The following is a 20659-nucleotide window of genomic DNA, read 5'->3' on the forward strand; positions in this document are numbered from 1 at the left end:
ATCCATCCTCCGGCCTGCACTAGCTCCTCTTGTACCTGTGCGGCCAACTCCTCACCTGGCTTCAATTCCATCTACACAAGCACTTACTGAATACTTACTGGATACCAGCTTCAACTAGGTACCAAAGACCCAAAGCTGAATGAGACACGGTCCCTGCTTTATCAACTGCAGCTAGCACTTATGAAGTACTTTCCATTTGCTGAATACTGTCCAAGGTCACTTCCCATACATTATCTAATGAAACCTTGAAGGTAGGTACTATTATTATGCCCACTTGACAGACGAGGGCTGGAGGATCAGAAAGGTGGGGCGACTCGCCCCAGGTTGCACAGCTAGGAAATGGCAGAGCCAGGATTCAGCTTTTGGTTGGTCCGACTCCAAAGACGGCCCTTGTCATGCCTTTCTGTGGTCGGCTTCTGTAGGCCTAGCAGGAGATGCAGGCACACAGATGAAAGAAGCCATTGCAATGCTGTAAGGGCAATGAGTCCAGGCCACAAAGAAGGTATGAAGGAGGGTGTGCCCTCTGGCAGGACACCACCTGCTGTCCAATGTACTTTCCCACCGTCGGTGCAGGAATCTGCATCCTTGGCCCTCGTTCCCACTTGCGGGCAGACCTAGTTCTTCTTAGCCTGGTCGTTCTTGGCCCACCTGCCCTGCTAGAAAGAAGCCAGCCATGATGACCACCTCCCACTTCTCCCTTTCTCCTCCTTCTGATAACAGGAGGTGAGACATGGTGGGACTGACCCCTGCTTACATCGTCATACAGGATGGTCCATCAGTCATGGGACCCAGTCTGACCAGAATGCTCCAGCACCTTGTGTCTAGTGACTGGGTCAGAGACAGAAATGTATTCCAGGCTGAGCCAATGAGAATCTTCCCCAGGAGCTTCCTAACAACCACACTCTCAGATCCTCGCTCCTCTGGGGTTGCTAAGCTAGGATGTCAGCAGTCTCGGGATGCCGGCAGCCATCTTGCCCACCACAAGACGAGTTGAGGCCTTGACAACAGGACCTTTGTCCTGGATCTAGCTAAGGCTAAACAAGACTTTACCTCTGGACTTTCAGTTTAGAGGGTCCAATTAATTGTCATTTTTGCTGATGTGAAAGAATACTGAAATAATCCATGCTTGTGTCAGTCTAAATATACCAGAATACCAGAATATACCAGAGCAAGAGAGCCTTCTGAAAACCCTCCACCAAATACAAGCTTTCTGGCAAAAAGACCAATTCTTACCAATCAGAGCATAAGCTCCTTAAAGGCTGGGACTGTGGCTTCCCATAGTTCTGATCACAAAGACTTGCATACAGAGGAGCTCTGTAAATGCCTGGTTATGAGCTAACTAATATGCAGAAGCAACAGGAAACCAGAAAGGAGTAAAAGGGTATTTTTTGAATCTCTTTCATTTTTTTTTCCAAAAAAACCACACATTCATGTCAACATGGGATCAACTGGCAAAATTTTTTTTTGACACACCAGTTCCTGAGTAAAATCAATTTATTTGCTCTGTAAAAAACCTTGCCATGGGTGACTGATTTATTTTTGCAGGGCTAATCATGCTTTTGGGGGAAAACCCTCAAAACTGTTACTATAGGTCCTGGGACTTTATGACTCTATTTAAGAAGTTCTATTTTAATTTTTTTTTAACATTTTATTTATCTATCTGTCCGAGAGTGAGATGGAGAAAGAGAGCGCACAAGCAGGGGAAGCGGCAGGCAGAGGGAGAAGCAGGCTCCCTGATGAGCAAGGAGCCTGACGTGGGACTCGATCCCAGGACGCTGGGATCATGACCTGAGCCGAAGGCAGCTGCCAGCCACCCAGGCATCCCAAGTTCTATTTTTGAAAAGCAAACTAAAAGGTGGGTCATTTCCAGTGCTAAAGTCTAGAAAAAATAATACCACCCTAAAATGTTGGGTTTTAATGACAAGACTCCGTCCACTTCTCTAAAGGAGACCAATCTAAACAATCCTCGAGAAAATGTTAAAGCCAGGAGTGAGATGGAGGCTTCCTCAACTCTCAGTTATCCACGGGGCCTCTCTTCCACCTGGGCAGGGCTGCTCCAGCGAGGTTTATCTCTCTTTGCTCGACTAGATGTTCTCATGTTGGGTGACCTTTGGGGACAGTTCTTGGCTTTCCTAGTTCTGGGGTTCCAAGCAAACAATAGGAAACAAACAAAACTACATAAAACAAAATTTTTTCTCTCCTTTAGTTCTAAATCCCACTGTGTTTCCACCCTCCTGCTTGTTTTCTAAGAAAATAACAAAACTTGAGACCCACAGATGTTCCCTATTTAAATATATGATATATGTACCACTGGCCATCTCCCAGAGCAATTGTGCTCCTATTTCCCAAGCAAAGGCTAAAAAGGCGTGTCTCAGAGGAATGGGGCTCCTCTAGATTGTCCTGGAAGGTCAGCTTATGCCTGGAAACAGCAGTTTGGACAGCTCTCTGGCTGTTTCTCCCAGCTGTGTCCTAGCTTGCCAATAACGGCTGCAGGCGTTCTGCCACGTCCCCGCCCCTTGTCCCCAAACATCATCCATAGCCTAGTCTCTGTTCCACCTTCCATCTGAACCCTTGTTACTCTTCCCCCTCTCCTCCATCGTCCTCCCTTCCCTGCTCCTGGACACCTCCCTGCTTTTCCTCCCCTTCCCACATTAGTCTATGTCTCCTGGTGCTGCAACTCCAAACGCTCTCATCTGCATGTCTGTGCAAGAGTCTGGACTCTTGCCCCTGTTGCCGGGGGGTGGGATGAGACTGCAGGAAGCAGGAAGGCCCAGGGACCACTCATTAGACGTTCTTGGCAGGGGTGGGCCCCACCAACGCATACCCGGGAGCCCGGCAATGTCACCGTCCTCCCCCTGTAATCACTCCCAGCATCACTCTGGGACGCCGTTTGCACCGAGGGCTTCCATTTTCAGAAATGCTTACAATAACAGGTCTGAGGAAGTCCAAGCATACCTTGGAATGACTATGAGCAAGTAACCTCACAGGCTGGAGTTTCTGGATCTCTACTAGGAATACTAAGTATTATGATTAATAATACTTATTATCATTGTTAATAATACTGCAGTGGACTATTACTACTAATACTTGTGAGTATAGATAATGATAATAATAATCACTATTGTTCATTGATCTCGCAGTATGTGCTAGGCCCAATGACACCTGCTTTACAGACGACACCTCACTTAAGCCTAATATCAGCCCTCTGTGGGAGGCACCATTATTAACTGCCCCCCCTTAAAGGTTAGGACACAGGAGCTCAGGGAGGGTAAGTCATTTGCCCAAGACCATAGAGCTGGTAGATATGATTCCCTCAACCATTCACGCTGCTTCCTCCACTGGGAGGGATAGCACTCTCTGCGCCTTTAGAATTTTTTCCCCCAAACATTCCAAAATAATTATAAAACATGGGTACTCCTCTGCCTTTAGTATAAAAAGCATACTGACATTTACAAGGCTCTGCTTTGGATCATCGTAAATATCAGATAACACACAGTGCCGAGTGCCATTTTACAAAATCTTCTGTTATCTGTGACCAAGTCCCTGCCCTCCCCCGGGCCTCCAGGTCAAGGCAGAAGGACACGGGGTGGAATGCTAGCCTGAGTCTCTGTGGAGGCAGAACAAATTCAGGAGTAGTCTTTCTGGACTATGTCCCTGATGTCAGCCTACAATTTCTTTTCTTTTTTTTTCTTTTTTTTTTGCCTTGAATCTCTTACAGATACGGAGAGAAAAATTTGGAGTGAGAGAAGGGGAGTCTCTGTCCTGGGGAGCGTGACAAAGCTATCTTCCTAAAAAACCAGTACCTGTGAAAACCCAAAACCAATGAGTTTTGAGCTATTTTTTTCCCCTTCTCTACATGATCTTCAAGGTGAATACAAATGTTGTCAGACTTATTTGTTGGATTCAAAACATGATTAATCGCTTATTACTGCTGCATCACTGACCCAAGACATCACTTTCACCTCCTTGTCATTTCATCATCTAATCTTCTATTTCATTTGCATTGTCCGTGAACAAGATGTCATGAGGATTGCGTTGGCACTTCAAAAATGTCTGTACCCGGGTCGCCTGGGTGGTTGTCAGTTAAGCATCTGACTCTTGATTTTGGCTCAGGTCATGATCTCAGGGTCATGGGATCGAGTCCTGCATCAGGCTCCACACTCGAGACGGAGTCTGCTTCTCCCTCTCCCTCTGCTCCCTGCCCCCACTTGCACTCGCGCTCTCTCTCTCAAATAAAGAAATAAATAAAATATTTGAAAAAGAAATGTCTCTACCCATCTATCCACCACCTTTGCACCCATTCACCCATCCACCAATCTACTCATCTACCCAACTCCTCATCCATCTACCCATCCACCCATCTACCCATAAGCCTACCCATCGACCTCTCTACTTGCCCATCCATCCCTGCCTTCCTTTCTGTTCCCGTGTTCCCCTCCCTGATTCAGGCCCCTACCACCCTTCACCACCAATCTGTGTATCAGTGTGTATATGTAATAACATGTAACTGCTCTCCCTGAGTCCAGCATCTCTCTTTCAAAGCCATCAGATACACCAAATTAATCATCTTTAAACTTGGCTCTGACTATGCCATCCCTTATGCAAGAACCTTCGGTGGCTCTCCAGTGTCTAGAAAATAAAGCCCAACTTCTCATTCTGGCATCCAAGGGCTTCCTTCATCTGTCTCCAACTGGCCTTTCTTTTTTCCGCCCCCTTAATTTCAGTTCTCCAATAGTTCAAACATCCAGGAGAGTAGAGAGAACAATAATAAATGCTCGTGAACAGGCCATCCAAACTGGATTTTTCCCTTTTGGCTTCAAAACTACTCTTAGAAAGCAAAATGTTACAATGTTCAGATACAACTGGAGCGTTCTTTGTCTCCTTTTTCCCTCCCTTATTTCTCAACTGCTACCCTGCAGCCGGTGTATCTTCTTAAACAGCCCACCTTTGTATAGCTTTAGGTCACATAGGTGTCTAACAGTATAAACAATATGAACAATTACTTTCTGTTTTAACTTGTTTAAAAACATGATAGCTCACCTTGCTTTTTTCACCCAACATTGCATTTTCCAGTTTTATCCACAGTGATACACACAGATCTAGTTCCTTCATTTTAGGGATTGTATGCTAGTCCATTGTATGACTATAGCTTCTTTAGCCATCCCCTTCGTGATGGACATTTAGGTGATTTTTCTTTTTTTCTTTACTATAAACACTACTGTAGCAAACATCCTCGTACAGAGGTGTGTGTGTGTGTGTGTGTGTGTGTGTGTGTGTGTGTGATGCAAGAATATTTTGATAGGTTATACTTAGAAGTAGAATTGCTGGATCATAGGGTGTACACCTCTTCTTTCCTGTTGCCAGACCCTGCCCAGTTGTTTTCCAAAGGGGCTGGACCCATTTGCATGTTTACTAGGAGGTTTTGAGAGCCCATGTTGCTCCATATGCTTGTCAGCACTTAGGACTGCCCTACCAATCTAATGTGAGTCAAACTGCGTCTCATTTTGTTTTCTCTTCACTTATTTGTTGTTGTAGGAAGATTTTTCATTTTTATATAAAGGCATTTATCAGTATTTTTCTCTACAGTTTGTGCTTTTTTATGTTTCCTTTAGGCAAAAGAAACATTCCTTTTTATCTTTCTTTTCCTACCACCAAGGTTTTAAATATCACCTCCTACATTTTCTTTCATAGTTTCAAAGTTCTGCTTTTTATCTTTAGTGCTTTCATCTATCTAGAATATATTTTTGTGAACTAAGGTAGAGGTCTTACTTTTCTATGTAAAAAAATATATGTGTGTGTGTGTATGTGTAAAATCATTTCCTAAAAATAACCCCCTAAATGACAACCAATGGAAACCACTCTATTTCTAAATAGTCTACCGCCCCCCTGACCAATCCGGAATGCACCACTGTCACCTACTGTGCTCTCATTTGCGAAAGGTGCAGTTCTCCCACTAGTCAGCTGACCTAGTGCTGCTCTAGTACCTGCTATTTTCCCGACTATCACTTTAGAGGATATCGCAATATCTGATAAGGCAAATGCTTCAACAAAAATGCAAAAAATAACCTACAGATCTTATTTTCTTATCACACTGAGATAAAGTAAGTAAGTAAAAGCAAGTACAAAACGTTAAAAAAAAAACCTTTGGAACTAAAATAAACATAATTCTGAATAATGCATGGGTCAAAGAAGAAGTTGCCATGGAAATTATGAAATATTTATATCTACATGACAATGAAAGCATCACTCATCAAACTTCTAGGATGCAGCTAGCTAATTTGTAGCATTAATGGCATTAATTTTCAATCATTCTTGTTTTCTGATGTATGCACTTTTTAAATTACATTTTCTAATTGGACATAGCTGACACACAGGAACATTATTAATTTCTGTAACCAGCCATCTTGCTGAATTCTCTTCAGCTGGAAGTATGATATTTGCTGTTGGCTTTTGGTAAATACCCTTAACAGGCTAAGGATGTTCCTATTTATTCCTATTTGTTAAGAGTTTTTGTCTTAAATGGTGAAAAGTTAGAAGCATGCCTTTTAAAAGTCAAGAATACCGGGGAGCCTGGGTGGCTCAGCTGGTTAAGCGGCCTACTCTTGATTAGGCTTGGATCATGATCTCAGGGTCCTGGGATTGAGCCCCACATCAGGCTCAGCACTCATCGGGGAGTCTGCTTTAGGATTCTCTCTCTCCTTTTGCCCCTCCCCACACTTGCTCATGTGCTCTCTCGCTCTCTCAAATAAATAAATAAATCTTTAAAAAAACACAAAAGTAAAAGTCAAGAATACCACTTCTCTCCCATTTCCCTTCACACTGTACTAGATGAAGGTCCTAGCCAATATAATAGGGTAAGGAAAAGAAATAAGAGGTTATAAAAGAAGAGACAAGGCCACCATCATTTAGAACTAATCAGTGAGTGGCTTCCTGAGCATATTTTCTTATTATTGACCCTTTGTTTAACCTTTGTGACCTGAATAAAATATTCCTTCATTCCATCTCCAAACTTAAGTCTCACTATGTTCTCTCTCAAAATCCCAATAACCATCCTAATAATAGCTAATATTTATTGATTGCTTACTGTGTATCAGGTAGTTGTTTTATATCATCTTTTTTCAATCCTTACAGCAACCCCACAAAGAAGGTTATTATTAGCTTCATCTTCAGAATGACAAAACTCAGAGATTAGGCTGAGCTCACATGGCCAGAAAGTGGTAGAACAGGGACTGAGCCAGAGAATCTGTCTGCAGCCCTAACCATGGCACTGAACAGCAACACCAACCTACCTGTTCATGATGCAGGACCCAGACATTTCCGTCCACCAGCCTCTGCTTTGGTCTGGATTCCTGTGTTTGACTTTTCTCAAATCCCTGCATATCTGTAGGGACACAGTGATGGGCCACCCAGGTCCCTTTCAGGAGCAGAGTACTTAGTTCACTAGCTGTGAGGAGTGCTGTTGGCAGACACCCCAGCTGTTGGCCCTCCTTGGAACTGCCTTAGCTAAAGAGGTATCTGCTCAAGCCCATGTCATGCCCCCTTCTGGGAGCAATAAGAACATATAAAGACCCAGCCTCCTCGCTCCTACTCAAGAGAACTCAGAAGGGCCACCCCAGCTTTGGAGCTCCCCCAAGGAGTCAATTGAGGCTTTAGTTGTGATTGCACCATAGCCCAACTTCTCCATTCACTGATTCCTGCTTTCCTTCCTTTCCTTCTGCAGGTGGGGACCCCCAAGAGTACTCGCTAATACACTCCTGCATTACAATCACTCTCAGTCGGCTTCCTGGGGAACCCACAATGGAATAAATCCTAATCCTTCAAGAGTCACTTCAAATGCTGCACTCCCAACATTCAACCTTCCCTGAGCCCCAGCCCCCAGCCCAGATTAGAAGTCCTCCTCCCTCCGAACCCATGTCCCTCTCTGCTGTATTCGAATCACAGCTACACACCTGTGTCTTTGCTTCCATTCTACAGTGTGATCTCCCTGAGAGGGCACTGGGTCTAACTCATCTCTCTGTCTTCTTTAGCAACTGTCTGCCACTAAGCATGGGCTCCAGTCAGACACATCTGGACTCAAATCCCAGCTCACCTTTATCAGCATCAGTTCCCTCACCTGTAAAATGGGATGATGACAGCTTCTTACCCTTAGGCTTTAAGATATCTGTGGACTGCTTAGCCCAGAGCCCAGCACATAGTCAGCACTCGCTGTTTGCTTTCTATCATTATTGTTTACCTACTGTCATGATGATAACACTGATATATGTTTATTCAGTGAGTCGAGAATGCCTGATGGTGACCAGCTCAGCAGGCTCTACTAGCAGAGTGAGTGTTCACGACTTCATCTCCCTGGTAGCCAGTGAAGATTGGCTGAAGGTTTCTCATTCCCTTGGCAGCTTGCCCACTTTGCTCTCTCTCTCTCTCTCTCTCCATGTGGGCCTCCTAGCTGGACCCGCCAGCATGCAAACCCTCACTCTCTCCTGCAACCAAGAAATAAAAAATAAACTTGGCTTTGAATCCAAGGCCATTGGTGCTTTTGATCTTGGTTACAAAGCAAGGCAATTATTGGACACAAAAGCCCTGATTTATTTATGAAATGCGACGGACATCTTCGAGGCGGGAACGAGAAAGCTCACTGAAGACCGAGACCTATTGCCACACAGTGAATGGCTGCTTTCAAACACAAGCCCCCCAGATGCCTTCTCGTCTCTGCTGAGAGTCTTTCCTCATTAGTGCTTCCTCCAGAACACCGCAGTTCCCAACAATCAAATTCACTTCACGGCCAGGCAAGTAATTAAATTCTGCAGGCATCACAGCACAGAATAATGGATGGCTATTGTTAAGGAGGCTGAGACTGAAAATGGAATGAATGGGCTTCCGTGCCCGTCTCAGACACCGTAGGGGCAGGAAGGGAGAGCAGGCAGGGTGCAGATGGACCCTCCCCCCCGGGGCTCTGCAGGGGTCAGTGGATTCAGCACAGGAGCTGGAGTGGAAAACCTGCGTTTGGGGCCAGACACTGTGCTTACCAGAGGCAGGCCTCAGTTTCATCACCTGTAAAACAAGGAGGTAAGTCATTCTCCATGTGTGGTCCCCAGACCATAGCAGCAGCCTCACCAAGGGAGCTTGTGAGAAAGGCAGATCCTCGGGCATCTCTCCATTCTCCTGAATCAGACACTGTGGCGGTAGGGCCCAACAATCTGTTTAACAAGTCCTCCAGGTGGTGTTTCTGATGCTAGAATTTGTGAACCAGTAGATCATGTTTAAAAATGAAGTCACAAATTCAAATGCAGAAAGGGCCAGGGAGGCAAAATAAAGGAGCCAAGCAGGTGTGCTGCACCAGACAACAGCAGGGACCCTAGCACGGTGGGAACAGTATGCCCTGCCTAAAGGGGCTAGCAGCTACTCAGTTCCAGCCAACTACTACCAAGTATGGATCCATGTGGATCTGATATTGGCAAAGTTTCTCCTTTTTTTTTTTTAAGACTTATTTATTTATTATTTGAGAGAGAGATCGTGGGGGGCAAAGGGTAGACAGAGAGAGAGAATCTCCAACAGACTCCCCGCTGAGCATGGAGCCCAACGTGGGGCTCGATCTCATGACCCTGAGATCATGACCTAAGTTGAAATCAAGAGTCGGATGCTTAACTGACTGAGCCACCCAGGTGCGCCTCAGAGCTTCTTATTTTTGAAGAGAAACACAAAGTGCTGATTTTTATGTGAAATCCCACAATTTTTAAATATTGGTTTAATTTCTCTTAACATAGTGATGAGGGCCATGCAGATTATCCTTAAGAACCAAATTCAGCTGAAGCCTGCCATTTTGCAGCCTCCCTTCTGAGTTGCCTTGGACCTCCATCCTCATACACTCTACCCACTGTGCTCTTGACTTTCTCGGAACACTGAACTCCAAACCCCCTTTCCCCATTTGGCAGACTCCTATTCATCCTTCAACACCCATCTCAAAGGTCATCTCCACTGTGAACTCATCCTCAACCCTCTGACCCACTTTCCACCTCTCCACTAAGAAGGTAAAGAAGACTCAAACATGGAGTTAAAGAATTGACACACAGCAGAAGGTAACACAAAGGGAGACATGGAGAAGCTATAAAATGGGCTTTCCCCACAGAGGAGGAATTAGGACCTCTTGGAAAAGTTACCCTCTTGCTGCTTGAAAAATCACTTAAATAAAAACACTGATCCCATTTGATCAGAATCTAATAAAATGGAGTTTTAAAAGACCAAATATAGAGAAAAAAGTGCAGAATTCGAAAGATAGATTAAAAAACAGTTGGCAGTCAGAGGGGGAGATGAACCATGAGAGACGATGGACTCTGAAAAACGAACTGAGGGTTCTAGAGGGGAGGGGGTGGGGGGATGGGTTAGCCTGGTGATGGGTATTGAGGAGGGCACGTTCTGCGTGAAGTACTGGGTGTTATGCACAAACAATGAATCATGGAACACTACATCAAAAACTAATGATGTAATGTATGGTGATTAACAATAAAAAAATTTAAAAAAAACAGTTGGCATGAAAATACCCAGGGATTCAAGTGGGGAGCTCAGAGGGGGCCAACCATGTGATGAGACTAAGGTCAAAAAGGCAAACGCCTGCACAGGTTTCATTATTAGAAATAATGTGGCTAGAGAGCCCTGCTCTACTCTTAGTTGGTCACACCTTCCTGGAGTATTCTGAATGGTTCTGAATATTAACTTGTGCAGGCTGGGGAAGCCTGGGACATGACCTAGGTGGGGGGAAAACACAAAGCCAAATCACAGAGGAAAACTGAAGAGACCTGGAATATTTACCCAGAGGTGGGGAAGACCTGGTTGGGGGGGTCATGATTTCTGTCCTCAAGCAACAGACAAGTTTCCATGTGGATTAATCTGTGTGGCCTTCAGGATGGGACCAGGACCATGAGTGTCAACACTGAGATTTCATCTCAACACTAGGGGGAATTTTCTGTTGATCATGATTGTCCCCAAATGGAATGAGCCATCCTGAGAGGTAATGAAGACCCTTTATGAGGGACATCTAGCAGAGGGAGAACAACTACAGAGGATGATAAAGGGACTGGAACAGAGGCCTGGTGGACATCTATTGTTTTATTTCTCCTTTTTTTTTTTTTAAGAGAGGGAGACAGAGCAAAAACAAGAGCAAGCAGTGGGGGGCAGGGGGGGAGGAGGGGCAGAGGGAGAGAGAGACTCTTAAGCAGACCCCGATGCAGGGCTCAATCTCACGACCCTGAGATCATGACCTGAGCCAAAATCAAGAGTTGGATGCTTAATTTACTGAACCACCCAGGCTCCCCTCTCCCTTCTTCTTGTAAGAGGACTCCATAGGTTGGGTAGAGTTGAATGCACACCCGGCTTCAGGGGTGGGGATGTTTCCAGGCCCAGTCAGTCAGAGCACTGCATCTCACTGGCCGCTGGTGCAGCTTCAGGAGTGTGAGCCCATACTGGGCAGTCAGAGCCCAGAAGACTCCATTCTGGGAGAAGGGCGCTCTCACTTTCCACGGGACTTGAAGCAGGTGGGGTGTGAGCCCAGAGCTGCAGGGGGCCATGTGGTTGTCACATGGAGAGAGACTAAGAGAGAGCCCTTCACCGCACTCCAAAAAAATGTTAGAAAACAGAGAAAAGTGGAGCAGAGCTGCAGAGAGATGGAGTTCTTTTGTGCCCCTGAAGCCAGCCAAGCCTGGAGGTAAGTCCCTTTCCTCCTGAGATGGGTTTCTGTTGTTGGCCACCAGAAAAGCCCTGACCACTAGGATGGCCTCTAAGAGCTCAGCCAGTTCCTTTTGCTCTGACAAATCTTTATCTGACACTTAAAGCAAGGGCCACCTGCCCACAAGAATCTTGGGATGGCTTGCGGAATTTGAAGTGCTGCCTCTAGTCGTCCGAAGAGACTGCACTGCGAGAGGGGAACTGGAGACTCGTGAGGAGGAAAGGTATTAAGTCAAAGAGCATCCTGAGTCAGGGAGAAGTTGGCAGACAGAGCCTCTGCCCCAGACCCAAGCCCAGGAAGGACACCTGGCCTGGAAGCTACTCCCACCCCCTGCAGATGCATGGGCAGAGCGTGACTTGGTGGGATGGTGAAGGAACACCCACCCGAGTGCTACCACCAAGCTCAGGAATGGGGAGGGGGTCCCATTCTTTGGGATCAAGATTGAGCCACCATTTAATGAGTACCTGCTGGATGCCAGGCCTGAGCCAGACACTTGGCCTGCCTCGGCTCTTCCAAGCAGCCCCCTGAAGTGGGCGCCGAAGTAGGCAAACGTGGAGGCTCAGAGACTTGCCCAGGTTCATGAGTCAGTGAGGGGCAGTTCTGGGACAAACTCCCAAAGCCCAGCCATACTAGGCTCCTGCTGGTGGTGACCACAGGCCAAAAGTGGACAAGTCTAGGTTCTCCTGCAGGTTTGCAGGCTGGACCTCCTCGTCTGTAGAATGGGGTGACTGACAATACCCTCCCCAGTCTGACCAGAGGCTGGCCTCCCCGTTGTTCCGAGGTCTGCGGGATCTATTAGTACAGAAGGAGTGCAGCCTCCGTGCCGAGATTATCTCTAACTGATGTGACACAGAGGGCCCGCACTGTGCTAAATCAGCCAGCCAGGCCCATGCCCAGCTCTCTCCTGGCCCACAGGGGCCAGGTCGCTTCCTTTGTTCCACTGGCCCCGGCCTGGTAACAAGGCAGCCAGAAGCTCAGCTGTCGACCTTGTTTCATTATTTTCTACCCTGTTAACCTCCATCACCAGTGACGCTGCTGTCAGCCTAAATGAGAACTGAAAAGATTGATCTCACTTGTCCCAGGGCTCAGTCAGGAAAAAGACCCTTCATTTCCTAACGGCCCTGATGACCCTTTCTCTGCGAGTCCCTCCCACCCAGGACAAAGATGTGACAGTAGCAGCAGGCGGGGGCTTGGGGCCAGAGCAAGTGATCGGGATCACCTCAACCTGGCTTTGCAAAGCGCCGTGGTTTTTTCCTTTATTGCCCTGTATTTACCTCCCTAATTATGTTTGCTTACACAAATATTCAACTTGGACGACGTTTCATAAACACAGCCCCAGGAGGGGACCAGCGCGTATTGTGCCGTGGGAGGGAATGAGCCTGTGATTACAGTTCCGCTGCAGAAGTCGTCCTCCAAGTGGACAGTCCAAATACAGACCACAGACAGATCATTATATTTCAAATCAACTTGTCCTATTAACCATGCTTCTAGGATTCCCGGGTCACCTAATCCCTAAAATTGGCGCCTGGCAAGAACAGACGAGCTCGATAATTTTACTTTATTTATTTTTTAAAGATTTTATTTATTTTTTTGACAGAGAGAGAGACAGCAAGAGAGGGAACACGAGCAGGGGGAGTGGGAGAGGGAGAGGGAGAAGCAGGCTTCCCGCCGAGCAGGCTCCATCCCAGGACCCCGGGATCCTGACCTGAGCCGAAGGCAGACGCCCAACGACTGAGCCACCCAGGTGCTCCTTGATAATTTTAGTAGTAACACTCTTATGGATTGGTTGGTACAATGGTAGCTAGCTTTCCTGAACACTCACTCTTGGTGCCTTACTTGGGGTCAACACCCTCTTAATCTTCCCCACTGCCCTGTGGGTCTTTTTATCCTCATCTCACAAATGAAGAAACTGAGGCACAGAGTTAAAGTAACAACGCCCAAAGACACACAGCTGATAAATGGTGGAACCAGGATCATGAATCCAGAAATTTAAGAACTCTGGACCCAGAGACCACACCCTGAGCCACTCCCTCAATAATATACGTGTTCCTCCTTCACACGCGCAGGTTCCTTTAACCCTCACACTGCCCCTGGGAAGTAGTTGATCTTAACTCCTTTTGATCAACACAGAAGATGAGGCTCACAGAGGCTAGAGGACTAGCCCATTTTACAGAGGAGGAAACCAAAGTCTGTAGAGGTGGGTTCAGTTCTACAAACATTTCCACAGCATCTACTGTTTGCCAGGCACTGTGCAAGGAACTTGGGAAACAGAGACCTCAGGGCACATATAAGTGACTGCTCCCTGCACACTTGACTTCTGGGCATTTATATGGGTAAAACCTTCTGAAAACAACCAAGCACTTTGTTAAAAGCCTAAAAAATGGGCAAACTTTTGACCCAAAAATTCTTGTTGCAGAAAACAACCATAGAATAATAGCAGTGAATGTGACAAAAGTATATATACAAAGCAGCTCACCGCAGCGTTTTAGAAGAGTAAAATAATGGAAATAACTTAAGTGTTCAACAATAAAAGATTGGTTAAATAAATTAGGGTCAGCTCTATCATGAAATACTATGGAATCATTAAAAATGGCACAGAAATAAGTTTATTGACCTGGGAAAATTTTGTAATGCAGTGTTATATAATTTATTAGGTGAATAAGCAGACAGTAAAATCATATATGCAGTCTCATCTCATTTGGGAAATGTACACTGGAAAATGTACACATATGAGAACTTACAGAAAATGTATTTGCCTATGTTTGTATAAAGAAATCCCTATGGCACCAAAGTGATTATTGCAGTGATAACATTCCCAGTGATTTTAATTTTTGTGTGTGTGCTCATATCCATTTTTCCAAATTTCCTACAATGAACATGTGATACTTGCCAACCATGCAGAGATTATTATTTTTGTGTGGGTGGTGGCTGAAGTGGCTGAGGGCACCAGCCATATCTAGGATTCAGACTCAGGGTCTGGGACACCACAATCCAGCCCTCGGCCCCTGGCACCCTTCAACACACCTGCCCTCCTGGTCCCATGCCCCCAAACCAAATCCCACCCTGGCTGGCCATTTTGTAATGCTCAGCTTGGGGCAGAGATATCTGAGCAGGTGGAGTGGCCCCCGTGCCCACCTTTTTGAAGAGTCTGATGACATCCTCACTGATCTGTGAGAGGCGGACGATGACATTGTTCATGAAGATGTCATTGAGGGTGGCATGATCTCGACTCTCCCGCCTGGTCTGATGCAGGACCAGATACCAACAGTTCACGGGCGAGAGGAGGTACTGGTCCTTCCTGTGGAAACCAAGGCAGCTCAGGTTGGCTTCATTGGAACTGTCATCCACACAGTGTTCTGCATTGTCATCCACCGTAGCTCTTTTGACCCTCATGGGGCCCTTTCAAGCTCAGTTTCCTTAGAACACATTTACAGCTAGTGAAGTGATCCCCCCTAAGGTCCCAGAGCAGCGCTGAGGCCAACTCCAGGTCTTTCGGCTCTAAGGCCTAACGCATTCTCCTCTCCCCACTGCACGTGGCATCTGCTATGTGCATCACTCCCTTCTGGGCAGAAGCTGACTTCCCTGGGGCTAAGAAATACTCAACCAATTGTGTTTGAAATACTCGTATTCGTTCTAAAACCATGCAGTGGAAAAACAAAAAGTGGACCCCTCCTTTTCCCTTCCCTGCCTCCCCCAACCCCTTTGTCCTCTCCCAGGGCCAGCTTCTGTCTTGGCCTCTTGGAAACATATGTCTTTATCTCTCAATGGAATTGGGGGCTTGGAGGGTTTCAGGTTCTGTATTTGGGATGATGTTAACCCATCTTCCATTTGGGAAGATGGGTTAACATCATCCCAAATGGGAGGCTTGGGTAAAGTACATATAAGACAAATAAACCTTTCTCCTGTAACAACTGAGAGATTCTTAGCATCCTCTAAGATGGGTGTTATGCTAAAACAGGGGTTCCCAAAGTGTGGTCCTCAGACCAGCAGCAATATCACCAGGAATCTTGATAGAAATGCAGATTCTCAAGCCCCACTCCAGACCTGCTGAATCAGAAACTCTAGAGGTGGTAGTCTGGGTTCTAATACGCCCTCTAAGGGATTCTGATTCACACTCAAGTTGAGAACCACAGATCTACCTAGCATACTTTCCCAAGGCTTGAGAAATGGGATGTTTCTGAAAAATGAAACGAGAGACTATTCCTCTCTTATCTACGCTTTCCCAAAGGCCCCTCTTTTATCCCCAGTAAAGGGTATATACATCCTATTCTCCAGGAAGAAAGAGGGAAGGGTAATTAGAAACCAAAATCAAACCCAGAATCTCACGTTGCCACAGGTGGTGGTATGCTGTGTGCCTGCCCTCTGACCCTGGTTCTGCCCTCACTCCGCTTCCCAGGGGGGGGAGGACAGGACCTCCTGAGGGTGGTGGTCTCCAAAGTCCCTCCCAGACCTGCATTGCTCCCCTCGTGCCCCCAGGGTGGGCCACCTCCAAAAGCTGACCACGGTCGTGCTCAGCCACCCACTAGCAGCGCTTTTGAGGAAGGGAATTCTGCTGACTCTCACTGTGACCACATCATCCTCCCACAGCCAAAGGGATGTGCTGGGGGGTGCAGCCCTGACAGCCTCTGGGCATCCGTAGCACTGCCATGCCCCACACCCCACCCCAATTCCTGAGCTTGGGAAGGACAGGTGAGGGGGCGCCTTCTGATTTACAGGGATTCTCTTGCTGTCACCAAATGAGCTAAAGATCTATCTAGGTAGCAGGAGCTGGGAAGAAGGGAATTTTGTTTAGAGGATGGTTATGGTGGAAAATGCCTAAAGAAAGGGGAAGGGACAGGCTGCCAAAGAAAAATGAACAAATTGCTCCTTGCTTATAGCCTAGAGAAAAAGCTAGAGCATGAAAATTCAACCACCCCGCCCAAATCCCTCAGCATTTCTTCTGTCAGGTCTCAGGTGGGCTATGGGTGGCAGTGACACCGATGTGCCTTGGAGGGGCTCCTTCCCAAGTGGCTGAGGCAGAAGGAAGGATTACAGTGGAAGGTGGTAAAGTGCTATAATAGAGACACATGCAGAGCGTCAGTTCTGCTTGAGAAGTTGGAGAAGGCACTGCTCTCCTCCTGTGCTCTCCACATCCCAGGGACACAGGCCCCTTTCCTTTGTGCCAGGTTCCCTCCTGCCTGGGGCCCTCACACATGCTGTTCTCTCCATCTAGAATCCATGAGCCCCAGCCCTTCTCATGACTGCCTTCTTCTCTTCTCTTCTCTTCTCTTCTCTTCTCTTCTCTTTTCTCGGTCTCACCTTCAATGATACCTCCACAGAGAGAATGCCTGTGACCGCACACTAAGGCGTGGGTCCTCAAACTGTGGTACCCGGACCAGCAACATTGGCATCAGTTGAGAATTTGTTGGAAATGCAAGTTCTCAGGGCCACCCCAGACTATTTAATAAGAAACTCTAGGGATAGGTCCAGCATCCATGTTCTAACCAGCCCTCTGGGTGTTCTAACACACTCAGGTTTGAGAATATTTGCCTTAAGGAGTTTCCACCCCCACCCTTCACCCTCCTGTAAGTTCTTTCAGAGGAGGGATTGTTCTGTTCCAGGCACCACATCCAGCACCCAGCAACGTGCCTGACTCAAAGTGGATATTATGGAAGAAAGACCCATGAGAAAAGTACACATTTGTGCTGGGTCTTGAAGAATGGGTAGGAGTTTTCCAAACAGCCAGAGGGGCGGAGAGAGATATAATTGTAGACAGAGGGCACGAGGGATAAAAGATAGATAAGAGCTAGAATTTCAAATATGTTAGGAGAAGACTGGTAGGACATGAGGCTGGAGAGACAGATTAAGGGTTTGATTATAGGGGGCAATGAATGCCAGGCTAATGAGCTTGGAATTTATTCTCTAAGCCACATGGTTCTCTACATGGGTTGCACACTAGAATCACCTGAGGAGCTTTAAGAAAACACCAAGACCCAGGCCCCATCCAAGACCAATTAAATCAAAATCTCTAGGCACAGAGCCTTAGTATTGGTATTTTTAAAAACATTTTCTATAAGAGTCTAATGTGCAGCCAGGGCTAAGAATGCCCTAAGGAGTCATCAAAGTTACTTAAGCAGAGGTATGATCTAACCAATGTGTGTTTGAGGATGGACAGATTGCAGGATGGGTGATTGGATAGATGGACGGATGGATGGATGGATGGATAAACAGATGAGTAAGTGGAGGGATGGTGGATAGATGGGTGAGTGGAGGGATTAGTGGGTAGATGGATGGGCGGATGGGTGAGTGGATGGATAGATGGATGCGTAGATGGGTGGGTGGGTAGGTGAATGAATAGATGGGTGGATGGGTGGATGGATGAGTGGACTGATAGATGGACGAGTGGATGTGAGGATGGATGGGTGTGGGCACAGGCTTGGGGCTGGAGGGAGGACCAGTCAGGACATGTTTAGTCCAGGAGAAGAGAGAGGATGAGGGCCTGGGTGGGTGGCAGTGTGGCCAGAGAAGGCTGGACTTGAGAGATACCTCAACAGAAGAGCAGATAATCTTGGAGACCTCCTGGAAATAGAAAGGAAGGAGGAGGAGGGAAGAGTGCATAGTGATTCCAAGCTTTGGATCTCAGGCAACGGGGTAGATGCTGATGACACGGACTGAGATAAGAACTGCAAGGGAGAAGCAGGTTTGGGCAGAAAACACTTTGCACATCCATTTTTCCCTGCTTCCTAGGTGCTGATAGAAATGGAAAGATTAAAGGAGAGATGAGATAATTGAGCTGTTACTTAAATTACTTCAGGGGCTTAGCTCAGCCTGGGATGCAAGAATTGAACAGCATCAGGGAATTAAATGTACAAAATTTATGGAAGTCACAGCCAGAAGGTGAATTTCAGGCGGGGGAGAAAGAAGACGAGTGATCTTGAAAGGGTACGGAAATGCTGGCATGGCTTGGGGACCACTAAATTAGGTCGCCTGGTCAGAGAGGCTCGGTAAGAGAAAGACAGAAAGGACGGCACTTTCCTTATCAGAAGCTGTGGGCAGGAGGCAATCTGAGCCGTCTCAGACGGGAATTCTGCAGGGAGGCGGGGTGGGGGGTGGGGAGGTGGGGGCGGAGGCAAGGGGGACAAAGTTACCTGAAAGCAACCGAGCACTCATCAAGCTAGAGCGAGCAGCTGCTGGAAAGATGAGGGCCTTGGTTCTCTCAGGCTTCACTCACCGTGTGTGTGTGTGTGTGTGTGTGTGTGTGTGTGTGTGTGTGTGTGTGTGCGCGCGCGCTAGGCACAGCGAGACACGGAGCATGCAGCAGGGACCACAGCAGGCAAGACCCTGTTCCCACACGCCTTGCACTCACTCGAGTGAGGGGGACACACAAGGGAACAGAAGATGATGACACAGCCTCCTGAACGTAGGGATGAGAGGGAGCTGCGGAGCAGAGGAGGGCCCCCTTGCCCACATTTGGTGGCGAGGTGGTGGATGGCTTCCCAGAGGGAAGCACTTTCTAGCCTGACAAATAAAGGCTGCAATGGAGTTTGAAAGGGCAGAGCTTTCTAGATCAAGAAATACAGTGAACAAAGGCCAAAAGGGAGGCTGGAAAGATGTGGGTGAATAGAACGTAGTCAAGGAGGGGCTCGAGCGTGGTATTCTGGGGTGGAGGTGGGAGTGACAAATGAGGTTGGAGAATTAGGAAGAAGACACATAGCCAAGGTCCCATTGGAGAGTTTGAGCTTTGTTTTCAAGTCAGTGGGGAGCCATTGAAGAGTCTAGATCAGGGGAGTGAAAGGGTAAAATTGAATTTGCAGATTCTCACTTTGACTACTCTGCGGAGGACAAGCTCAAAGGGGCCAAGAGAGAAGTTGAGGGACTCAAGAAATACCTAGGTAGTGAAAAGACTGGGCCTGGAGATTGACTGGATGGGGTCTGGGATGGGGGTGAGGAGGGAGGAAGAGACGTCCATGATGAATTCCAAGTTTCCTGGGTTGGGTACCTGGGAGAGCAGAGGTGGCATCTGCTAAGCTGAGGGGGAGGAGGGCAGTGGTGAAGTAGGGAGGGAAGGAGAGGAACTCTGTTTGAACATGACAAGTCTAAAGGGCTTCTGGAACACCCAGATGGTGATATCTGGGCTAGAGAAACAAATGGGGAAGCTAGCAGCAAGCACTCGGATGGTATTTGAAACCACCAAATGACAACGGGGAACTCTTTACAAATGCGCATGACCATGTGGCAGAAGAGGCAAATCCTTGGGAGGCCTGGCCAGGCTGCAGCTGGAGGGATGGGGCAGGGCTGGGCTCCTCCCTTCCCTTGGTTACCTAGGATGGGGATAATGGGCTAGCCCATCCTTCTCTTCAGAGAGGCTGCCCGGGCCTGCCATCCAACCAGCGGGCCCATCCTCTTGGTTCCTCCCAGCATGGGAGACTGCTTGTTCTGCTCCCCTCACCTTCTCCCAGCCCTGGCTCCCTTAGTGTGGCAGCTCATTTGTAGACTAAAAGGCTGGGGTGAACAGGGCTGTCCATATCCAAGGTCAGGGGCAGAGCTGACCACTCCGTGGAAAGCTGCCACTTGTGGTCTTGGCCACAATGGTACCAGGCTCTCGCAGTATCAGAAAGAGGAGGCAAGAGCCATAGATGGGACCCAGCATGGCAAAACAGAAAGATGCTTGGACTTGAGCGGGGGTGTTCACCGGTGGCCATCACACTGCCTATGTGACTTTATGCAGGTCACTTAACCCCTGTGGCCTGGCTACTTAAACTGTATCATGAGCCTTGGGATTAAACGACAGAAAACAGCTCCATGGTCATTCATTCAGCTGTTCATCCATTCAATACATTTTTATTGAATATTTCATATGGACTAGACACCAGGCACATAATTTTGAGGACAACAGACACAGTTCCTGCCTCCATGGAGTTTACAGTTTAGTGGGGGAGACAGACACCCCTCAAGGAATCCTGC

The 20659-nt window shown here is 47.3% G+C and overlaps 1 protein-coding gene across 6 annotated transcripts in view; it reads right to left on the reverse strand.

The window, feature by feature from the left end:
- SRGAP3 (SLIT-ROBO Rho GTPase activating protein 3) overlaps positions 1-20659 on the reverse strand; it is a 238976-nt gene that overhangs the window by 92054 nt on the left and 126263 nt on the right. For all 6 annotated transcript variants that reach the window (XR_012380949.1, XM_073901592.1, XM_025885417.2 and 3 more), the window contains exon 3: positions 14852-15014. Coding sequence is in view for 5 of the 6 variants with exons in the window: in XM_073901592.1 (XP_073757693.1) it covers positions 14852-15014 (163 nt within the window). In the remaining variant the exon portion in view is untranslated. The remainder of the gene's footprint in view (positions 1-14851; positions 15015-20659) is intronic.

Source organism: Callorhinus ursinus, unplaced genomic scaffold, assembly GCF_003265705.2.
Source record: "Callorhinus ursinus isolate GAN/ISIS: 27379988/994484 unplaced genomic scaffold, GSC_fseal_2.0 scaffold15, whole genome shotgun sequence".
In the NCBI taxonomy this organism is placed as follows: Eukaryota; Metazoa; Chordata; class Mammalia; order Carnivora; family Otariidae; genus Callorhinus; species Callorhinus ursinus.